The 23830-nt window shown below is 37.7% G+C and overlaps 1 protein-coding gene across 1 annotated transcript; it reads right to left on the bottom strand.

Annotated features, from left to right (window-relative positions):
- Positions 1 to 11327: 11327 nt before the first annotated feature.
- On the bottom strand, positions 11328 to 15596 carry LOC133299598 (reticulon-like protein B21). The gene is made up of 10 exons (XM_061499068.1): positions 14560 to 15596; positions 14088 to 14403; positions 13929 to 13988; positions 13721 to 13823; positions 13548 to 13622; positions 13318 to 13462; positions 13136 to 13205; positions 12715 to 12780; positions 11846 to 11968; positions 11328 to 11686 (listed from the first exon to the last, which is right to left on the bottom strand). Exons 1-10 carry the CDS (start codon positions 15538 to 15540, stop codon positions 11511 to 11513), a joined length of 2115 nt encoding a protein of 704 aa, XP_061355052.1. The 5' UTR covers positions 15541 to 15596; the 3' UTR covers positions 11328 to 11510.
- Between the last annotated feature and the right edge of the window lie 8234 nt (positions 15597 to 23830).

Raw genomic sequence — 23830 nt, forward strand, 5'->3', positions numbered from 1 at the left:
ATCTGCCTACATTTGTGGTAACCATACCCCTTGAACAGAGCTTCAAGGTCACGAAGGTTTACATAGTCTGCATCCATTTCTGGTAAATCATTCACTCTCTCATTCACATAATTCAGCTTCCCTTCATCATTCCTAACCAACACACCCCCATGATGATATCTCATGACTATATACTCATCCATCTGCATATAAAACAGAACATAATAATTTTTTACACTACCTTAATATTATTTTATAGTATCATACAACCAATCAATTATTATCAATATTACTATAATACTGTAACAGTCACGGTTATTTTAAATGCCTGCATTCAACTTAAAATAACAATTGGGGGACCACATGCAACGAGTTCTTAAAATATTCTACCAAAGGGGACCACATAAAAAAAACGCTAACCATCTCTTGCCCTAAACCGCACATGGGGGGCCACATTAAGCAAAAAGACAATGACCAAAAAGGAAAGGGGGACAACAGATAATAAAGAAAGAGTTTCTCTCACGTACCTTGCACGAAAGTCACCACACTCACAACCGTTGTTTTAAGGATCTTGACACTAAATGCTTGCAACTGGAGAAGACACGTACACCAACAAAGCACCGTAGGTTACCAACCTTCACCGAAAAAGAAGCTCACGAGCAGAGGAAATGGAGGGTATGGTAATCACTACTTGTTGTCTGACTGTGTTCACTAAGTCAACAACAAAGGATCAACAAGACTCTCTTCATCAAACGACGTCGTCCCCTTCTACTCACCTGAAACAGCCTTCGAATCAAATACGACGTCGTTCCTTTCTCTCCACGTGGCTGTGACGTTAGTGACTCAGCCACTTAACGTTCCAGCTGGCCTCCATCAAGTGGGCCGTCACGTTCCATGTAACAGAAGGACAAACGTGTCCCTTTTTTTTCAAAAATTAGACACTGAAATGTGACTTTTTTTTACCTAGGGACTAAATTATGCCTCGTGAAAATTTCCAGGGACGAAAAAGGGTATTTACTCTTTATTTTCTAAGGAATCAAAACATCATTATACATCGCTTTCTTGTTGCATGACATGTCACGTGGAGGACAACAGTGGATGCTTTCGTTAGGTTTCAGTATTGATTGTCACAGAACTCCAACCATTCAGATAGGTATCCGGAGCAATCCTTAAGTTTTTTGTTCCTCAATTATAAAAAGAACCTTGAGATACATTACTTCAAAAGCTAGCTCAAAGGCTGGGAGTGCCTAAGGCCTTATAAACTCCACATTAGTGGCTCATACAACCAATATGGAACTATATATCTCAACACGTCCCCTCACACGAGAGCCCATTGGGCTTGAAGAGTGGATGATGCAACAGGCCCAGCCTACCTGTGCTAAGAAATTCCACAAGAGAAAGTAGGGAGCGACGAGGATTTGAACCTAGGACACAAGGCTCTGATACCATGTTAAATAACAAGAAAAGATAGGAACATTGAAATAAACTGTATGTCTTGAACTGAAGATTAGACATACTAATAAGCTAAGCCCAAACCTAATACAAATAGACCTAATACAAACTCTAATGAAATAAGAAAAATATTAATTACAGATATACAAAAGATATATTTCTAAAAAAATTAATTAGCCAAATTAAAAGTTCAAGTTAGTGCATGCTATAGGGGATTAAAAAAAAAAAAAAAGCTAAGTGATGAGTTTGATAATGACAAGCTATCAGAATTACAAGGGCAAAGTCCTTGCCAAATCACAATGGGTGCATCTCTTAAGAAAACATAATTAGATGTTTTCTTAATCCCCATTTTTACTCCTTACGAAATACAAGGATAATCGACAACTTTTTGGCATCTGCATCTGCAGTGTCTGAGAGTGTGCCAATTAAAAATTGTGCACATTTGCCATCCATTTTGTGTATGATTCTCAGTAAATGTTACTAGATTTTCAAATGTTTCGAGTCTATGGGGCGTGCAAAAATCTAGGCACATGGTTTTCGCACTGAAACGCTATCCGTTCGGTCCAATGAACATTGATATTCTCACTGAAAAATTTGGTTTGAGACATACTTCCCGATAAAATGGCATACTTGGGAAGTCGTGCGAAGTCTGTGTTCAATTTGCCCCAAAGAAGGGTCAGGAAAGCATGGAAAAGTCAATTCTGTTACAACTTGAGAATCTCCCATGTGCATGTTTGGATTTGTTCTAGCACATGTGTGGGGAAAAAGCAAACGTCTTATGTGCACGTTTTTTTTATCTGAAGAGGGCAAACCTTTCTCTAGCAAGTATTGCCTTGAAAGGTAATGCCTTCAAACCGTGAGGTTTCAATTTTGCATTAAGTCCATATGCTCTTATCTCCGGACTCCTTTTTGTCTGATGAAATTTCATAACATAAGCACACATGGATGTAACTTAATAAGTTTGATTATCGCCGTTCATTTTCCAGCTATCAGTAATTGTATATATACCAAATTAGTGGATAAAGACTTTTTTAATGATTTATAAATTTATAACACGCCATAACTTACTTGTGCTAAAAAATTTCATAAAAAAAATAAGGAGAAGCGAGAATAGAATCCGCAACACGAGATACGTATAAAAAATCAATTTAATTCAAAATCTTAAGATATTGGATGGAATTTTTTTTAATGTTTTATATTATTCACTAAAAATCATTTGATGCATAGGAGGTTAAAAGAATTAATTTTGAAATAATGGATGTTAAAAGAATTGGTTATGTACAAGATCAGGACGTTAGGTGGACGTGAAACACAAGAAGAGAAGATCATAGTTATTGTGAGGGTCAAAACTCATCACTGGTACGAAGAACTAGGCATCGACCGAGATGCTAGATAGTCATGATCTGTCGTGTATCATGGAGGAACAAGGGAGAGTGTTTGCATTGGGGATTTGGTTCCGCCAAGCGTGTGTGAAGAGGACACACAGCATGCACTAGAGTGGGAATGGTCAAAAAAAAGTCCTTTTCTTGTATGTGAGTGGGTGCTTTATAGTTAGGAATATTCCGTGAATATTCCAGAGTAGGATGATGGGTGCCGGAACCATTACAGTTACGGTGTGAATGGACTAGGTCTGCCTACAGGGGTCTACAGCCTAACTTATATTAGGCTATACTTGACATATTATAAGTAGTAAAATAGAATAGGCCTAGGCTTTTAAAAAAATCTATTTAGAAAATAGGTCATAGGCTTCTTTGTACATGACGGGCCTATAAGCCTACAGGCCGACCTATATCATATTATTTATTTAAAATATAATAAATAAAATTATTTAATAATTTTGAATAATAAAATAATATTATTTTAGTTATTCATTTAATTGTTAAATGTTTAATAGGCTTAAACAGGCAAACAAGCCTAGGCCAATGCTTTTATTTTTTGAATATAGGTCAGCCAGACTTGTAATTTGGAGTCTACACAGGCTAATAGGTCAGGCCATACCAAATGTTTTTTACATAGACTTGGCCTATTTAAGCCAAAGTCTAGGCTAGCCCAGCCCATTTCCACCCCTAATTACAGCCCATGATGAACCCCACACACCGTTACAGCCCATGGACCCTACACTAGGCATATGGAAGATTAAAACACTTCGTATTTCTAAAATATATATTAATACATTAAAGATGGATTAAAAAGTAGGATTAGTGAAAATCCTGAAATTAAGGTCAAAATACAAAGAAAATGTAAAACGGTAATTAGCCAAACACGTAACCCTAGGAAGGTAAAATTGAGTAGGAGGTCTCAAATGGAAAAACTAACCCTGGAAATGGATTCAGAACGAAAAATTGAGTGGTTAGGCAAGTTTCAGAAAATTTGGTGAATAGTATTTTTATTGAGTAAATATTCCACGATACAGTTGCACCGTAAAGCGTGTCGATTGAATTTTGAGCTTTAGGTTTGGATATAAGTTATAAATGGTATATAGGGTTAGAAAATATGATTTCTGATGAAAATTGACGAAAATTAGTAAGTTTGGGGAAGCGTGTCCACAGCGCGCATAACAGCTTAAAACTGCAATTTCTCCGAACGAATGGAAAACTCCGGATTCATCTGATCAAGGGAAATTAAAGGATAATGGTTAATGTTAAAAATTAGAGTTTCTAAATAGTTTATGAAATTATGGACGTTTAGCGGAATAGGCGGAAGATTCGAATTAGTTTGAAATCGCGTGAGGTGGCGGTGGAGCCCACCTCACTTAAAGTGGACTTTGCCACTTGGACAACATAAAAATATGGTCTTTCTCTCTCCTTCCCCCCACCCCAAACCCGCGGCCTTCCTCCATGAAAGAGTGAGGAAGCTTTGCTTCCAAAAAGAAAATCAACCAAAATACATCCAAGACTTGATCAAATCCAAAAATGTTGAACATGAAAGTTGCTCCAAATTAGCTTGTGATTATCTTTCCTTCCTTGAGTGAGCCACAAAATTGAGTGGTTGTGGAGATCATCTCCCTCCTTTAGGCGATGGTTTTGGCCTTTTTGGTGGTGGTTGGTGGCGATTTTGGACCGTTCAAAGGTTGAAACTTACTCTTGGGTTGCCTAGGAGTCGATTGGTGATAAGCTTTCTCCTCCAATTTATGGTTTTGATTTGGATTGATTTTGTGACATAGAGTGGGTTGTATGAATTGATGTAGTTAGAGAGCTCAAATTGAAATTGTGTATTAGACAAATGTGGCTTAGAATGATGTTTTAAAGTGATTGATGTCATAAAAATTATTGATGAATTTATTGGTAACTTAGCCAAATTTTGGAATGGATGATTCAACACTTTATGAAATGACTATGTGGGATGATTGTGTAATTGAGTTGCGGAGTGTTTGTATGAGTTAAATATAGGATTGTAAGGTGTGTGAAAGTATTAAATTGGATTGAATACCCTTTGGTTTGTGAGCATGTTGAATTCGGCCTAGAGAGGGCATATAGGGTGTGATGTTGTAAAATTGTGTAATTGATGTGTTGTGGTGTTAAATGGTGTTTAGAGGTGTTGTGTGATGAGTTGGTGCATTGGAAATTAAAGGAAAAATACTTGGAGTGTGTGAGAGTGTCCATTGGACCTAGAAGGAAATAATTGGAAAAATGATGTTGTGATGGTGTAGGATTGGAAAGTGGGACCTAAAATGGTGTTGTGGTAGCCTTAAGATGCTAAAGAAAAATTAAAAGAAAAATTAAAAGAAAATTTAGAAAAATATTTTGGAAAAATAGCCTATGTTGGTTGAACCTACCATGTGGTGGGGGAGGATTTTGATGTTTTGGAATCTTGGTGGATTTCACCTTGTATTGATGATCCTTGTGTGATCATTGTAGGTTGTCTCCCTCGGATTTGAACTCGGAACCATGAGCTTGGTGGATTGCCTTTGGTCCCGGACCAAAAGAATTTTGGTAAGTGGTCTTGAACCTATGCATGTATACTTGATAAACTTGCATATATATTGGTTGGTTGATATTGAGATGGAAATGGCCTATGTGTAGGCATTTCTGGTGAACCAAGCTTGTTGATACTGGGATTGAGAGCTATCAAGCAGAGGAGATTATTCAGGTAATCCCTTGGTAGTGGGGTTTGATCCCCGTGTGTACTCCACCATGTCCGTTGAGGGTAGTGGTTGGAGCTGTATGTTAGTAATATAGTATAACATGTTCATGCATTGTTGTATGCTTAGTGGTACATAGGATGTACCGAGTCTCTAGCCAGTAGACAGTTGCCTTTGGGCGTTACGGACTTCCACTGGATAAGTCTCCAGGAGGAAGTTCCAGTTGACCTGGGGTCGTGGTGTGTCATCCGTAGAGGAGCACATTAGGAAGTCTCGGGTGTATATGGATAGAGGATGCCTTGGTTGATGTTCTGGGAACACTCCTTGGTTGAAACCCGTAGGCTATGTGCCAAGGCCACTAGGCCGGATGTTGCATGGTATTGGCATCAACCATTCCAGCTTAATCGTATTTTGTTCCCTATGCTTCCCTACTCCACTAAATCCCTTGCTTTGTCTCGTTTTAAATGTTGTATTATGTTATTGATATGCATCGAAGTGAGCCATTGGGCGGAGTATTCTCCAGAACTTCTGGATTACTGAGATATATTCGTATTTCTCATCCCGCTTTGGGGACTTTATTTCAAGTAGTGCCAGTGGTGTTGGAGTGGCGGGCAAGAGGCCCATAGGATGATGCTCTTTGGTGTATTGTGGATTTTTCCTTTTGGGGTTACATGACCAAGGCTAGACTTAGGACATGAACATCGCATTGAGCTAGGAACATTCTTATTGTCACCTTTGTTCATGTCATTTTTGGCTAAGTTTAGTTTATGTTTTAGCACACTTTATTTGGAGGATTTATGTTGTATATTGATGTTGTTTCTTTAAGGTTGTTGTAATATTTGTAAGAAAGTTGTAATTTGTATTATGGAGAATTGATGTAATATAGAAGCATATTATATGATGAAAGGGCAATAGGCCTATTCTAGGATTGATTTATGTTTTATGTTTCAAGATGCATGCAAATGAATATTGTGATTGAAATTAGTTTAACCTTGAGAAAGTAAGCATGGATTATGAATATTGATCAAATTGGACATAAATTGTGAAGGGTTGTAAGAGCATCAAGACATTGCTGGTCCTTGAGTGCCACACATGATTATTAGGTACAAAATTGAGGTTAGATAACACACCTTCAAAGGTGGGATTTATTGGAAAAACAAAGGAAACTCTGGCGAAATTTCAAGAAATTGGCAGAATTTCGGTGAATTTTGGGAGAGCATATCTCCCTCCACAAAAGCCCAATAGGGACGTGCCATACACCATTTTAAAGCTTCATATGTCAACTACCTTGTATCTAAATTTGAGAACCAAAGGATAACCATGCAGCCATGTAGGAGGAAGATAACGCAGACTGTGCAAAATGCCCCTGCAAATGGGGCTGTTTCTGGCATTTTTTGAAGAATTTATTCCTGCTTCGTTTCTTGGTCAAATTAGGTGTATGATATGTCAAATTGAATATTAAGGTATCTATTTTACTGTATAAAAATTTGAGAGAAATTGGTTGAGTGGATTTTTCATAATCATTGAGGTAGTGAGGGCTGTTTGGGGCCCTGTTTGAGGATGGCTGGCAGATTTGCTTGTCCAACTTCAAACGGTGATATCCGGAGAAAACGAGAACTTTATTACTCGTGTGATAGCTTGTTAGAAAGGTAATTAAGCCTAGAATAACATACTAAAAGATGTGAGGTTCGTGGCATGCATTTTATCCACAGTAATTAAAATACCGAACCATGTTCGGATAGGTAGAAAACGTAAAAGTGAGATTTTAGCTAAGTAGGTTTATGGGAACCCCTTAGGTTGTGTTTGGTTGGGGAGAAGGAAAAACTTTCCTGGCTAAGTGATGATGGGAATGTGAGTTATCAACGTTTGGTTGGGGATTTTTGTTAAAGTTTGCCATCAATCGCACTTGCCCTGCAATGCAAGAGGAAGTGTAAAAATCAGATTTTAGCACTGTTGGAGATTACCTTTCAACGGGTGGAATTGTGTGAGGAAATCTGATATCTGAAAAAGGTGGATAATGGGGTGACAAATATACCCCTCCTCCATTTTATTGTGGTTCGTATTTTGTAATAAAACAACAGGTTTTTTAAATGAGGATAGTTTTGTAATTTCAAACAATTTTCCCATCAAAATTCTATCTTCAACCAAACATACACTCAGAAAATTTAACCCAATTTCCCCAGTAAACTTTTGCCGAACCAAACAGCTTTTTTTACATTTTCCTACCAAACTCACTTTCCAACCATTTTCCTATCAATTACATTTCCCTAGTATTCAAAAAATTTCTCCCCAACCAAACACTACCTTAGTGACTTGAGAGGAGTATTATACGATATTTAGACAATTTAAATAATTATTCCGCAAAAAGTTTACAGTTACGGTCACAACTTTTATTTATTACGCTTATTTATTGTTTTAAATTCTCGCGTAATAAAAAGGAAAAAGTTTACTCGCATTTTTATAAATGAATTGTTGTGATTGTAACTACGCTTAATATCATAATCAATGTTAATAATACCGGTGTACAACGGGTTGTTACAGTGATGATATGCATACCCATTATCGAGTCCATTGAGTGAGCAAATGAGGGGAATAAGAAGTGAAATGAACATTTTGTCCTATAATAAGATGGTGATTGAGTCCCAAAATTGAGCCCAACTATCCAAGGTACTTATTCAGAATAGGTTTACACTTCAAAATAATATTTTAAAAGTTAATTTAAAAGAAGGAAAATATTTTTTTATGTTGTAGAAGAATTGTTTTCTCCTATAAATGATCCTTCAATTTTTGTGCAGTACTTTTTTTTTTAGTGTTTGGAAATCAATATAAATATTTTTTTATTGGATAATGCCTAGACACTGTCTACTACCTGCCTTACCTTGTAATGGCTTTCTCTAAGAGAAAATGTACATATTCGGGGATCAATTGCGGGACAACGACCAAATTGCCACTGTTTTTACAATTTATTACCAGAATGCCACGACCCTGAAAATTTTTACCAAAGTGCCACGTCAGCAATCTCGTTTGACTGCGTGGCATTTTACGATTTTCCACGTGGCAGGACCTCGTTGGCCATGTAACTAGCTGCGCAATGCAGCGAGTCTACGTGGCATCCACGTAATAGCACGTATCTAGCTGCGCAGTGCAACGAGTCTATGTGGCTGCCACTTGCCCACGTGTCATCAAAAAGTTAAACCCGTTGAACAGATCAGCTACTTAAGTGGACCCACCCAGACTGGTCCCTTCCGTCCCCCTTCCCTACCGCCCCCATTTCTTTCTTTCTCTCTCTCTCTCTCTCTTCCCTCCCCCCTTTCCCTTTCTCTTTCCCCCGTGTATGCATCCTTTCCCTTTCCCCTTCTCTCTCTGGTCCCCCCTCCATTTCCCTTTCCCTTTACCGTCTCTCTCCGGTCCCCCCTTTTCCCGTTTCTTGTTTATTTCTTCTTCTTTTTTTGTATGTAAAGGAAAACTCTTGTTTATTTCTTTCTTGCTCTATTTCCAACTTTCTATTTTTGTTATTGTCATCTGGTGGTCCCTTTCGTCCCTTCATCAAGCGTTCGCATGTAATTTTTTATTTTTTACAGCAATTTTATTTTTTTATTTTAATTTGTGTTTTTTTTTATAGATTACTTATATTGCAACCGGTTATATTGTGCTCACAGGTTAGTGAATATTTTATTTTGGTATAGTTTTATTTATTGTTCTAAATTGAAATAATTTTATTGCCATCTGCACATCATGCTTGTTATCAAAAACCTGGTCTTTATACAACTCTTGACCCATTTGCCAGTTAGGTACTTGCGCTTTGAGCCCAATTGATAGTCGTATATGGCCTATTTGAGACCAAAAAGGAACATTGTCGTCTCCTGTATCAAGACACCACCGCAATAATCGGTGAACATTGTTACACAAGTATAATATTCAATTACTTTTACTAAATTCCGGTTACTAACCTGCCACTTGCGGGTCGTGCCCTCCCCCCGCCCCCACAATGCCCGGTGAAGGAATTGGATGACACATGGCATCGGACGGACATGAATCGAAATCACCCTCCACATCAGTGTCTGATGAGTCACTTTCGGGAATAACCCCTTCATCCGTACCCTCGTCTGAGCTATCTGTATAACACGTCGGATCATACTCATCTTGGGTAGGATGCAATTCAAGTGACATTGGTACCGGTGGTGGGGGTGACATGCATCTATCTTCAGGATTCACCAACGGCTCTCTATTCATGTCGATCAACTGAATTGAATGGTCAGAACGTTGACTGCTGCACTGTCCACCAGAGTCTATTTCCGCATACAACTCAATAAATGTGAAATCTGGATGTAGTCGAAATGCATCTACTACTAAGGCGATATCTTCATCTTCAACAATCTCGACCGGAACTCAACTTTCTTTTCCCGATGCACATCGAGCAGTTAAGCGAGACAGAGATTGACCATGTTGTAATCTTAATTTCTTGTATATTGTCTTCTTCAATTCATTAAAGCTACATCGCGGGCTCATACGAAATAGTTTTGTATCCCCTTCAAAAACCTGCCTATTAGAACCAAAAAAATTTCTCCCATTGTAATAGAGTAATGCAATTACTGAATCATTGTCATCACTCATTTTGAACACTTTTGACTGAAAAAAAAACCAGAACTGTTAATTAATTGAAGACAACAAAACAACACAATAAAAAAAAAAAAAAATTAAATAACCCACACTGATGATGTACAATAATACAAAACCTCAAACAAAATTATATCAGAAGATGGATGGGAACGGGGAGTGGGGGGTATAAATATAACACGAATACTGAGTTGGGCAAAAAAAATGTTCCACGTAGACTAGCTATGCAGCATAGCTAGTTTAACACGTGTCAGAAAAGTTCCACATAGACCAGCTATGCAGCACATAGACCAGCTATGTCAGAAAAGTTCCACATAGACTAGCTATGCAGCATAGCTAGTTTAACACTTGCAGAAAAGTTCCACGTAGACTAGCTATGCAGCATAGCGCCTTACAGACGTGTCAGCCACGGTGGCAGCGGTTAGGAGCCACGTAGACTCGCTGCACTGCGCAGCTAGTTACGTGACCAACGAGGTCCTGCCACGTGGAAAAATGTAAAACGCCACGCAGTGCAGCGAGATTGCTGACGTGGAACTTTGGTAAAAATTTTCGAGGTCGTGGCATTCTGGTAATAAATTGTATAAACAGTGGCAAATTGATCGTTGTCCCATGAATTATTCTTTACAACTAGGCTTCTCACTTTTTCTTAATTGGACCAAATATCTTCTATTAATTGCTTCAGCTTGCAAGGGTTTCAAAACACATTAAAAGTTCTTGGGAATAGGAGAACTCACGTTATATTTTATGGAGTTTGTTTTTCTATTGTAGGAAAATATCTCTTTCCTACACACACTAACACAGAAAGGAGAGAGAAAAGAGTGGTGAGAGAAAATAAAAAAAAAAATATGGGACCCATGTGCTTTTATGTGTCTGTAGAAAAAAGATATTATGTTCCTACAAAATGATACTTTTCTTTCCCTAATATCCATTAAAGTTCTCAATCAATATCAAATAAAGTTCTGTTACATATATCAATTTCAATTCATGTATTTTTATTTTTTTGTTGCTCCTTCAGTGTTTGCAAACCGTGTTTCTCGTTGCTCACAATCTTTCCATTTTACTTTCCCCTTGTGATATACATGCATGGACAACACAAATTTGAGAAATAGCATCATAATGAAAATAAATTATTATAACTGAAAGCTAATTACAAATCATAAACGTCCAAGCTGTTATTCCCTTTTCCTATTGAACCCTGATAGATTAGTTAACTAAATTAACCTATATATATATAGAGAGAAATAAACTTTAATGTGAAACTGAAAAAAAGTAAAGCAAAGAAAAAGTTCAAAAGGGAAAATGGCAGTGGCACAGTGCATGCAACCGGGCAAGCCTACTGAAATAATGTGGTACCACTAGCTACCATCCTCAACACACACTTTTAGAATCCTTTCTTTACTTTATTGATATCAACGAATTTGGCTGCAAGTCCTTGTTTCTGTCCAACTCCAACTGGTTCTTGCAATGTTTCATCGCATCCTGCTTCGTCTTCCACCCATTCATCTCTCACCAAATAATGTTGTTGATAATATCTGAAGGCCACAAATAACATGAAAACTGCATATAACAAAACACCATCCGTTAGTGTGAGTGTGTATGTGCATGAATCAATCAATAGAGCTACAATGCATATCAAAACAATAGAATTGAAGCTTAATCATAAGCTATGAATTTAACCAATATCATTTGAAGTTGCAGCATGGTTTTAATAATTACCTGCCCAAATGCGAGCAACAACTGATGACAAATTCCAAACAAGCCCGAAGATGCCAAGAGCCACGGCTTTCTTGTGAGTGCATGAATCCCATGCATCCCGGAATCGACGAATCCAAAAATTTGCTTCATGTCAAAAACAAAAACATGTCATTTATATTAGAACACTAGAGTAGTGAGGCCCATCAAGAGAAGGCTTGGTTTTTGGCCTTCAAGGACCTACGTAACACAAAGACACTAGTTTTTTAGGTTTGGACTTTGTTAGACTTTGGGATTGGGGACCACTAGGGATGTAGAGGACCATTATGTTATGATCCCACAATTGTGTTCCCTTTACTCCGAAAATCAGTCCCATTGTCAGAGAAAGGCCAATACTAGTAACTGGGCACAAAACTGCGATGAATAAAAAAAAACAAAGATGCTCAGCCATGTGACGCATTGAATTATGTTTCAATTACCATCATCAAAAATTAAATATTCATAGAGACAAAATCTTCAAGCAAATTTAGATTTAGAATTTGATTATATCTTCGGAGGAGGTATAATTGGATGCGCAATAAAATATTAATCTTTGTTTAAAGGCACCACCAGATCTACATTATGATGCATTGGATAAACCACACAATCAAATAAAATAAGATCATAGGTACAAACAAAAGAGCCGTTTCTAACTCCTCATCAATGCATGGATAATCAACGGTTGTGGGCCTAGGCAAGCACTGCACCAACTACACTACACTAAAGAGTAGAGACACGTGGAAGCCTCTACTCACTGCAACTGTACCGATTTTGTTTACAACTTAAAGGTAGAGTGTTATAAATCAAGCATTAAATAATGTTAGGAAAAAGCAACATCAAATTCAGGAAATTACCATAAGCAGTTAACTGTGCAGAATAGGAAGAGCAGATCTTCGGTACGGTAAAAACCCCAAAGAAGCCTGAGGCAACCATGTGTCAGTAATCATTTAAGTGAAAAAACAAATCCAGTAACTGAATAACCAAAGAAAAATAAATATGAAAATGTGGGTAGAGGTGGGCAAGATGCAACTTTCACTCCCCAAGCAAGTGATGCAAAAAGTAACAAACTTTGCATTGACATGGAAATTACTTGTGCGTCGTTTTTCAAAAGAACTAAAACTGAAATGCCAGAAATTTAACCTTTTGACAGTATCGTCACCCGAAACAAGAGTTCTATTTCGAAATGGAATAGACTTAGAAACCCCAACTTTTAAGGCCAATATGAATCCTCTTTTGATACAGTTAATTTTTTATATTAATCATTTAGAAACATACCGAATTTGGCCATCTTCCAAATGGTTATGAGTCTGCCACATCTGGCCAAAACAAAAAGCAAAACTGCCAACTGCAAATTGAAAAAAAAAAATAATTAAGTTTTGGGTGTTCTTCTATGCTACAACATTTCTAATGTTAAGAATAAGAAGGTAATCATATAAACAGTGAGCAAAGAAAATTACCTTAATTGTGGTACCCGGATCTCCAGAAAACAGGGCTTTGAGTTTTGACAGGAATTCATTCAAGTAAGGGAGGATCAATTTTAGCATCCAAATTGCATCTTTTTCTCCCAGTACATAATTTGAGTCCTCTACGTCTATGACTCCCCTGATTAGTTTGATCCAAGAAAGAGGATCAGAAAGAGAGTAATCTTATTATAATATATTTTTCACCACAGTGATTGGGTTATTACCTGCAAATTAGGGATCTATAGAGGAAGATAACAGCGAGATAGACAAGGCCTATGTAGGACATCACAGAAATAAGACTGCAGAAGCAAGGATAGAAATCTTCAGTTCTGGTCCCTCTTCTGGAACAGTGTATTATAACAATATAAAAATACTCTATTTAGTGTGAATTTCTAACCTCAGGTTGATATCCTTTGCATAAGAAGAAGAGACTATACTGAATGTTCCAATCCCGAAGACAAATGCTGATCTTGAAACATCTCTCCACATGACTAAATCCACTGAGGAGGGGAGACATGTATATAACGAATTAATGCTATAATTTGAATAAAATTAAGCGAACAAATTTCACACTCTCCCAAAATTATGAAATTTAGATGAATCACCTAGACTCTGCAACTTGCTTTGGGTTTGTGGAAAGCTATGGCATTCTTCTGGCTTTGGAACTGAACCATAAAGATCACTCACACTTGTTAAATAAGCATATATTAAACCCAAAAAAAGATTGAAAGAACAATCTCTTGAGGAAAATCAAAAGTCCTTACTTGAATTTGCTTCGGAGATATTTTGGTAAATTGTAGAATTCCTTCTAATTGTAGGAGATTGCTTCAGAGCAGGAGGGACAGAAACTGGTCTTCTTTCATTTCTGTGATGAAATCGCATGTGAGCACTCACAACCTTCTTTGGTTCTGGTTCGTTCACAACCTTCTTTGGTTCTAATTTGTTCACAACCTTCTTCTCCGGTTCATTCACAACCTTCTTCTCCAGTTCATTCACAGCCAGCTTCTTCTCCGGTTCATTCACAACCTTCTTCTCCAGTTCATTCACAATCTTCTTCTCTGGTTCATTCACGACCTTCTTCTCTGGTTCTGTTTCATTCACGACCTTCTTCTCTGGTTCATTCATGACCTTCCTGTTTTCTGGTTCATTCACAATCACCTTCTTGTCTGGCTCATTAACAACAACCATCTTGTCTTGTTCATTCACACCAACCTTATTATTTTCTGGTTCCTTCACAACCTTGGATTCTGGAATACTAATTTCCTTCACATCAAAGCTCTCATTTTCCATCTCAATCTCAACCTGTTCTTCCACCACCTCTTCCTCCACCTCTTCATCTCCTTCATCATCAATAACATAATCTGAATCACCACCAACCCGAACAGGCAATTCTGATGAACTTTTGACAACACCGACATTGTCTGAAATGCTTGACATCACCTTCTCTTGGCACACATCATCAAAATCCTTGCAATTTTCGTCAGTAGTTTCCTTCATCACATTCTCAACTTCAATCTTTTCCCACCCACCATCAGATCCATCGATCCCATTTCTTGATTCATCTGGAACTTGATCACACTGGGATTTCGTCTTCCTCAATTGAACTGAATTATTGACAGACCCAGAAGCATTCTTCTTAATTGAATCTGATTTGCTCTTCCTCAACAACCCTGAATTCCTCTCATGCCCCTCACCTGATTCACCACTTTCTTTGCCAAGCTCTGTAGCACCCTTCTGTGTTTCAGATCTTAGCTTTCTGGTGTGAATTGGGCTTCTCTCAAATTTATCTGCAGAAGCACCAATCTTTCTGGTGTGAATTGGGCTCTTCTTGATTCCATCAGAAGAAGAAATGTTCAGCTCCTTGCACTGCTCCTCTGAATTCTTCTGGCTCTCTGGTTTTCCTTTTGTTACCTGAATTGGGCTCTTGTCTAACCCCTCAGAGCTCTCTGATTTCCAAGTTTTTCTCTTTCCAGAAGTAGCACATCCAATTCTTTTCAATTTGGAACCACCATTCCCTACTCCTTCTGCAGGATTTTCTTCTGCATTGAAGACCTTGATTCCCCCTCTCACTTCATCACTCTTCATTCTGCTCTCCCACACAGACCCTGCAACCACACTCCCTTTAACCCCTCCTCTTCTTTTACTCACTTCCATCGCCAATTTATCTTTTTTATCTCTCTCTCTCTCTACCTGACATTCAGTACTGTAATGGGTCATAGGTCGTTAATGGATAAGAGGCTTCCAGCTAAAGCAAGGGCGGTTGGTGGGGGGCAACATTGTGATCCCATTGTAAAGCAATTCAGAGAGAGAGAGAGAGAGAGAGAGAGAGAGAGAGAGAGATCAGATTTAGGAAGAGACAGTAGTTGGTCACTTTTTTTTTCCTCCTTTATTTCTTTTTCTTTCTTGATGATCACTAATGTTTATGAGGGAAGGGAAAAGCGAAGGTAAATTTGGTGGGGTTGGAATGATTAGGGTGTTAAGGATGAACACTTTTAAGCATTGATTCCCTAAAATCTCTATATCACTCTTACCGAGGCACCCAAAAAGTCATTAGTTTCACCCTCACATCACATGTATTTGTATAATAGCCAGCAGCATATATAATTTATCTCCGAGATAAGTGTGTGTGAAATCTGCGGTGTACTTGCTGAATTGGAGTGTTTTTCTTTTGCTATTTTGTCCTTGCCAACATGTAATACAGGAAGCATAAAGAAACTGCAAGTAGTACCGTGCCAGAAGATCTCACAAACACCTCTAATTTTGGCCAATTTTAACTCTGCTTCAAGGATGTGAATACTAAATTTTCATTAATGTGTGTGTGTAGTTGGTTAATGACTGCTGCTCCGGAATTTCTATTATGGTTTTTTTAACACACAAACAGGGTTCTCTGCGGTTTTACAAATCTATAGAGTTAAAAAAAGAAAATTTTCCATAAAACAATTACACTAAATTTGGTATAAAAGATATGCATCCTTGATGCAAATGCACAACCTCCCAGTTCTTTTCTAGCCAGCAGGTCATCGTAGTCTTCTAATTTGGGGTTCTATAATTTTCTTCTATCTGCATTTATATAATAAAATAAAGTCTTTTTCTACTGGGAGTAAGATAGTATTAATTTTTCTATAGCTTAGATATTTTTATTCTAATTCCCTCTCCCCTCTTAATTTTTAACTTTTTTATATTAGAATTTCTTTTTTTCTCAAATTTTACAAATTAATCTCATTTTTTTACATTAGAAACTTCTTTTTCACTCCTGAATCTCAATTATATATAGTGTCAATTTATTTTTAATTTTAATTTTTTACATTAGTTTGTTTTTTTCCTTTCTGAATCTCAGATGTTCAATTCCTATAATATTAAATTAGAATATACTATATTGAGAGTGATTTTGTCTTTTAGTTCATTCTACTTTAAAATGAAACATGTTATTCTTAGTTATTCTTTTTATTTTTTTATTTTAAGTTTAAATTATTTTAAATTAATGATTTATATCCTCTTTATAATTTTAAATATTTTTTTTAGTAATTTTCTTTTAATTTATAATTTTACATTTTAATTAAATTTAACATATTAAAGAAAATATTATATCCTCCTAATAAATTTTCCAAACATTCTTCTAGATATTTTAAATTTGAAACAAAAAAATATTAAATAAAAATGTTTCAACATTTAACATATTTAAAAATCATATTGCCTATACCATTATGGGTTAGGTGCGAGACCATCACGCGTGCGTTTTCTGTCTCTCTGCTAGGTTTTTGCGATGTCATCATCAGAGATTCTTATGAGCAGTTCTTTAGAGGTCCCCACAATAGTCAAAGTGAATTTGCGAAAAAGTGTGAAAAGATCTAAGGATGGGGAGGAGTTTAACTCGGACTCTTCTATTCGAGGAGCTGGCCTGAGTGTTTTAACAGATTCTCCTTCAAGTAGGAAACAAATATCCTTTCTGGATGCTTTGAGGAAGGATGACAATATTTTGGGAGCAGACTCGAAGGGCTTCGAAAATATGGAGGAGGACATAAGCGTTCCACTCGACCCAAAGTTGGGAGTAATTTCAGAATGGGGCTTCCAAACGATTTACAGTGAAGATGGTTCGGTGACAATCCCCTGTTCAGAGGAAGCAAAACAAAGAATGAGGAAGCCTTGCGAAAATGCCCTAATTGTTAAGCTCTAAGGTAAAAAGGTTGGGGTTTTGTATATGAAGAAAAAACTGGATAATTTGTGGGCGAAGTATGGATCCATAGTGGTAGCAGATATGGGCAATGAGTTCTTTTCTGTAAAATTTTCCAACCTGGAAGATCTCAACATAGCAATCAATGGTGACCCATAGGTGTTGTTGGGACATTACTTAGCGATAAGGAAATGGGAGCCTTGCTTCAACCCAGCTAAGGCTAACATCCACAAAGTAGCGGCGTGGATTAGGCTGCCGGGAATCCCCCAAGAATTTTGTGAGTACCCTTTTCTACTTCACCTTGGTAATTCTGTTGGTAAAGATATCAAAGTGGACAAGACTACCTCTACTGGTGACGGAGGTAAGTATGCTCGTGTTTGAGTGATTTTAGATCTGTCCAAACCCCTGAGGGATGAATATTATATTGAAGATGATTTATTTCGAGTGGAATATAAGGGTCTTTACCTCATTTGTCTAAAGTGTGGGAGGTATGGCCACAGTTCTGATAACTTCCCTGATTATGCTAAGCAAGCCCCTGTGAGTGACAACCCTGTTAGATGTGAGAAGAAGGTGAACATGCCTTCAGGTGTTCAGGGCGTAGGCCCTTGGATGGTGGTGCAGAAGAGAAAACCCAGAAATCCTCCTATAGCCAATAAATCTAATGGTAAGGATAGATCTTTTGGTGAGGATATTCCCAATAAGGTTAGTAATAATAACCTGGGTCAGGATACCTTGAAAGGGAAAGGTAAAAGCACATTGAATTCTCTTTCCTTTGGTGGTTCCTCTGGGCCGGGGACTTTAGTCTCCAATAATAACAAGAGGCTCTCTAACCCTCAGCATGTTGTTACTACCACGAAGAAAGATAATGTCAAAAGTTCTTGAAAGAAAACAGGAAAGCCAAATCCTGATAGAAATAATCCAAAGCCAATGAAAGTTAATTCTTTTTTCGTCTTCTCTACAAAGGCCAACATATCTGCTGACCCTCCTAGAGGTAAAGAGAGTTCCATCCCTACTCCTGTGGTCAGCCCAGTTGTGGTTGATAACCCTCTGAAGTCTCCTGTTGCGGGTTTGGATAAACTGTCTGGGAATACTATTGAAGGAAAAGGGTGTGAGGAACTAGCAGGGGAGAAGCTTCAATGTTCAGAGAGTAATGTTTTGGTTTCTCCTAACTGTATAGCTGCTAAATTAGAAGAAAAGGTTAGAGGAAAGGTTGTATTGCTGAATGAACCACCTGATTTAACTATGGCTATTGTTCCCTCTGTGTTAGAGGAACAAGAAGGTATGGATATGGATAAAATCAATAATGAGGTCATTTATGAGCCTATGGAAGAGAGTAACTAGGAACTCTGCAATCCTTGACAAACCAATTGTTCCCAATTAATTGTCTTGTTTGGAATTGCAGTGGAGCGGCTAAGAAACCGTTCAAAACTACCCTATGCAATTTCATTAGGAAGTACAAGATAGGTTTGGTTGATGTCCTTGAACCGAGAATTAGTGGGGCTATTGTTCTTAAGAAAATAAAGCAGCTTGGTTTCAAGTTGTTTATTATAAAGGATGTTGTTGGCTTTGCTGGGGGTATCTGGATCCTTTGGAAAGAGGATTGCTGCTCCATTTTTTTAATTGAAAAGAATAATCAATTAATTCATTGCTCTTGTATGAGCAGCTTAGGTGTCTCTTTTCTGTTAACTATCATTTATGCCAGCCCAAAAGAGGATATTAGGGAAGCTTTATGGGTTAATCTCAAGAGAATCAGTGAATCTGTGGAGGGTCCGTGGATGATGATGGGTGATTTTAATGAGATTGCCTTAGCTAAAGAAAAAAGATGGCGTTCCTGCTAATCTAGCTAGATGCCATAAATTTGCTTCATTGTTGAATGACTGCAATGTCATTGATCTGGGTTGCAGAGATTATAATCTTACTTGGAGAGGTTCCAAATGGATCCATTTGGACAGAGTCTACAAGAGGTTGATAGAGTCTGTGCTAATGCCGATTGGAGAACTACCTTTGTTGAAGCATCAATTAGAGCCTTACCAAGGCTGAACTCTTATCATAATCCTATTATTGTCTCTCTTTTAGCTCAAAATAAAACCTGGAGAGAAAGACCCTTCAGATTTTTAGCAGTGTGGCAAGATTATCCCTCTTTTCTGGATTTCCTTAGTGCTACCTGGTGCACTAATAAAAGCATCGACATCAGTCTTTATAGCCTGGTCAATCCTCTTACTTCCTGGAATAAAAATGTTTTTGGCAACATACATGCTAAAAAAGAGTTGTTGTTGGATAGACTTAAGGAGCTGCAACTCAACCAGGCTAATCTTCCTGATGATTCTCATTTAGCTTCAGATAAAGCTCTTCAAGAGGAGCTTAATATGGTGCTTCAGCAGGAGGAAGACTTGTGGTTTCAAAAAGCTAGATGTAAATGGATTGAAGATGGTGATCGAAATACCAAATTTTATCATACCACCACCATTATCAGGATGGCTAGAAACAAAATCTTAGAGTTAAAAAATGAAGAGGATCATTATGTTAGAGATGAAACCAATTTGGTCAACTTAGTTCTAAACTTTTATACCTCTTTGTTCATTGAAGATAATCACAATAAGCCCTGTATTGAGACCAAGACTTCCTGGGAGGCTATTAAGGAAGGTGATTTTATCTCTACGAAGGAGAATATCTCTTGTTTAGAGATCAAAGAAGCTTTTTTTGCTCTGGGGGCCTTAAAAGGTCCGGGTCCAGATGGGTATCCTACCTTATTTTTTCAGAAAAACTGGAGTGCTGTGGGTAGGCAGACTTGTGAGCTTGTGGGACAACTCTGGAAGAACCCTGAAGGCATAAAGGCTATCAATAAAACCCTCCTGGTCTTGATTCCTAAGCTTAACAAGCCTGAAAAGATCTCTCAACTCAGACCAATAGCCCTTTGCTCTATGCTCTATAAAGGCATAAGCAAGATTATTGTGAGCATGCTGAAACCTCTTCTCCAAAAGCTTGTTTCCCCCCACCAAGTCAGCTTCGTGCCAAATAGACATATTCAAGATAACATAGTGATTGCCCAAGAAATGGTCCACTCTATGAACAAGATGAGAGGGAAGAGGGGTTTTCTTGTAATCAAGATTGATCTAGAGAAGGCTTATGATCGCATTTCTTGGAATTTTATCCATAAGGTTCTAATTGAAATAAAGTTGCCTGAATTTCTAATAAATATCATTATGAATTACATCACTTCAACTAAGCTTGAAGTCTTATAGAATGGAGATAAAGCTGGAGCTATTTCTCCTAGTAGAGGTCTTCGTCAAGGAGACCCAATTTCTCCATACATTTTTGTCTTATGTATGGAGAAATTGTCTCATATCATACCTGATTCAGTGGATAAGAAAGAGTGGAAGCCTTTGAATACAGGAAAAAGGGGTCCTAAAATATCTCACTTGCTTTTTGCGGATGATCTAATGCTATTTGTAAAAGCCAGTGTTGACCAAATTTCCACAATTATAAAGTGTTTGGCCTCCTTTGGGGAAATATCGGGTCAAAAGACTAGTCTCCTAAAATCGAACATTTTCTTTTCTAAGAATGTTCTAGTGGAGCTTGTTGTTGATATTATTAAGCTTAGTGGCTTTGTCCAAACCAAAAACCTTGGTAGATACCTTGGGTATATGATGAAGCATGGAAGAGTCACTAAATCCCACTATAGTGACATCATGGATAGAGTCTGTAACACCCCGTATATATCCGGTAATGTTATCATAATATCGTATTAAGCTGCGCTTAATTAAAATGCGGAATTACTTTTTCTTTTCAATTATGATGCCATTAACATTACCAACTTGCTTAATAATCAATTAATAAAACATCGCCTGTATGTAATTGCAATAAAACAGCTAACTGAAATACCTCATAACATAGATAATATAAGTGTGGCTCTAGTCACGGAACTACAACAACGTAGACTGGACCATCTAACAGTTTATACAACTCCAAACTACAAGTACTAACAGAAAGTGTCATGGACAATCCCCATGCTCACTCAAATAAGGCAACATGCCCAACATCAGTCCCAACAACAACATATCATAAATAGCGAAAAACATAAACAGCATCCAAATCCAGTCATGCTAGCATAAGCAGTGAAACATAATCAGCTAAGCTCCGGCCTCCTGCCGCCTGAGGCATCAGTACCCATACTACCTGATCCTGAAATAAGCATTCCCCAAACGTGGGGTAAGATCTCTAATCTAGAAATCTCAGTAAGTCAGTGAGTCCTCAAGGATCTTCCACCCCAAGCTCACTTACATGTGCAATATAAGTTCAAAAACAGTTTATCATTTATCATTTCTAAAACAATGCAATGCAGCAGATAATCATGTCATGTGTGTCAATACTAATCTACTGGCCAGAGACAGTGCATGTATACGTCTATCACCTACACACCGTGCAAGTACCACTTGCATTCATCCCGGTACACCGTCTTGTATGGCGCTACATACTCAGGCTTCCCGTCAAGATGAAACAACACATGCATATTAAAAGTCATTACATGTAAAGTTCAATCAACATATCAAATATCCAAAAGCATGTACACAGCATGCATAAACCATACCCCCATGGGACATGGTGGAACCACAACATGGCTAAACCGAGGACACGAAAGCTTACCTTGCGAGCTAACCCCAAAAGCCAAGAGTCCACAACTCAAAGTCCAAACACAGCAGATTCACAATCTGTTATGGACCAATACTATATCGATAATAATGCAACACAAGCATATAACTTAAAGACAACGCCTCTCCTTACGATTTACGTCTTAAGGCTCCATACCAAGCCATAAGTCCTTAATCACAACGATTCTGACTTAGTTCATTAATTACAGAAGTTCAACTTCATCAGTCTAGGGTCCACAAACCCCCAATAGCCTACTGTACACACAGCACAGCTACTATTCTACGAAATCCCAGAATATTCGGATATTCCTCGAGACCATATCCAGAATCCCATATCCGGATATCTATTATCCGGATACACAAAACCCATATCCGGATATCACATATCCGGATATTCATCGGGCACATATCCGGATATTTCACGACAGAATGCAGAAAATGCATTTCGTGAAGATATCCTTCCAAGGTTCCATTTTTAACACTTACTTACGTTAAAGCATGCATCTTTATACTGATTAAGGTCCACACCCCAGTTGGTAACTTGATTAATCCTTTAAACATGCAAAGATCACACCTTTAATCCATTAAAACACAAGCTCAAGGTAGGTACAACTCACCAAAGCTCAAAACAGAGGATCAATGGCTCAAGGAGCTCACCACACTGCCTCTACAGGTTCTGGAAATAAGGTGTACGAAAATGCAACACAAAAGTTGGTCCTTTCTTCACAAAGAAGCTTCTTGAAGCTTCACAAGACAAGTAGGAAGCTCTCACCCTCACACAAGACCACTCAGCCCACAAACTGACTTCAAACAGTCCTTCAACTCAGAACCACAACTCCCTACACACTCACAAATGTCACTCACACAAGGCTCAAGTGTTTGGAGGTGAAGAAACCAAGCAAAATTGACACTTGATCTCCAAAATGGTGAAGAAAGCTCAATGAAATAGTAGCAACTGACCAGCCACTCCAGCATTCACGTAGCAACAGAAAACCTAGGGCTTTGTGCCCTTAACAAAGGTATTTATAGCCACTTACTCAATTAACACACATTATTAATTTTAATTGCTAAGCTTAGCATTTTAATCCCAAAGTTTGGATTATGAAACTACATAATTTTCTAAGATTTATCATATTTTTCTCGTAATTTTCTGAGCACCTTTCCGGTACGCACTTTTCCAAGCCAGTACCGGTTTCTAGCACCAGTTCTCATTATCTGGACTTGAAACTCGTTTTACAAGTCCTACATATTATTTTAGTAATTATCATGCACTTACATTAATTTTCCGGGATACTTTTTCGGTACGCATTTATACCGACTAGCAGAATCAGTATCTGCACTTTTCTTCCGAAAAGCTACTTTCAGCATTATTACTCACTTACTATAATTATTAAAGCCTCATAATAATTATTAGAGTCAATTATGGAATCATTTCCTAATTTTGCATAATTAATTAATTAAATACCTTAATTAACGGTGTGAGTTCTTACAGAGTCCATAATAGACTATAGGGTTGGAAAAGGCAATGTTTGTCTATGGCTGGCAGAGTCACATTAGCTAAATCTGTTATTTCTGCTATTCCTATGTTTCAAATACAAACTAGTCTTTTGCCTATTGGTATTTGTGAGGAAATAGAGAAGTTGCAAAGAAAGTTTATTTGGGGAGATTCTAAGATACATAGAAAACA

This window comes from Gastrolobium bilobum, unplaced genomic scaffold (assembly GCF_033153095.1).
Source record: "Gastrolobium bilobum isolate Gb01-03AN ecotype WA unplaced genomic scaffold, APGP_CSIRO_Gbil_v1 utg21774, whole genome shotgun sequence".
NCBI lineage: Eukaryota > Viridiplantae > Streptophyta > Magnoliopsida > Fabales > Fabaceae > Gastrolobium > Gastrolobium bilobum.

Coding starts and splice junctions, on each gene's coding strand:
- LOC133299598 (XM_061499068.1), bottom strand. CDS start 15,540: ATGACCCATTACAGTACTGAATGTCAGGTAGAGAGAGAGAGAGATAAA. Junction 13,463..13,547: donor TATAGATCCCTAATTTGCAG/GTAATAACCCAA, acceptor CAAACTAATCAG/GGGAGTCATAGACGTAGAGG. Junction 11,687..11,845: donor TGTTGCTCGCATTTGGGCAG/GTAATTATTAAA, acceptor TGTTATATGCAG/TTTTCATGTTATTTGTGGCC.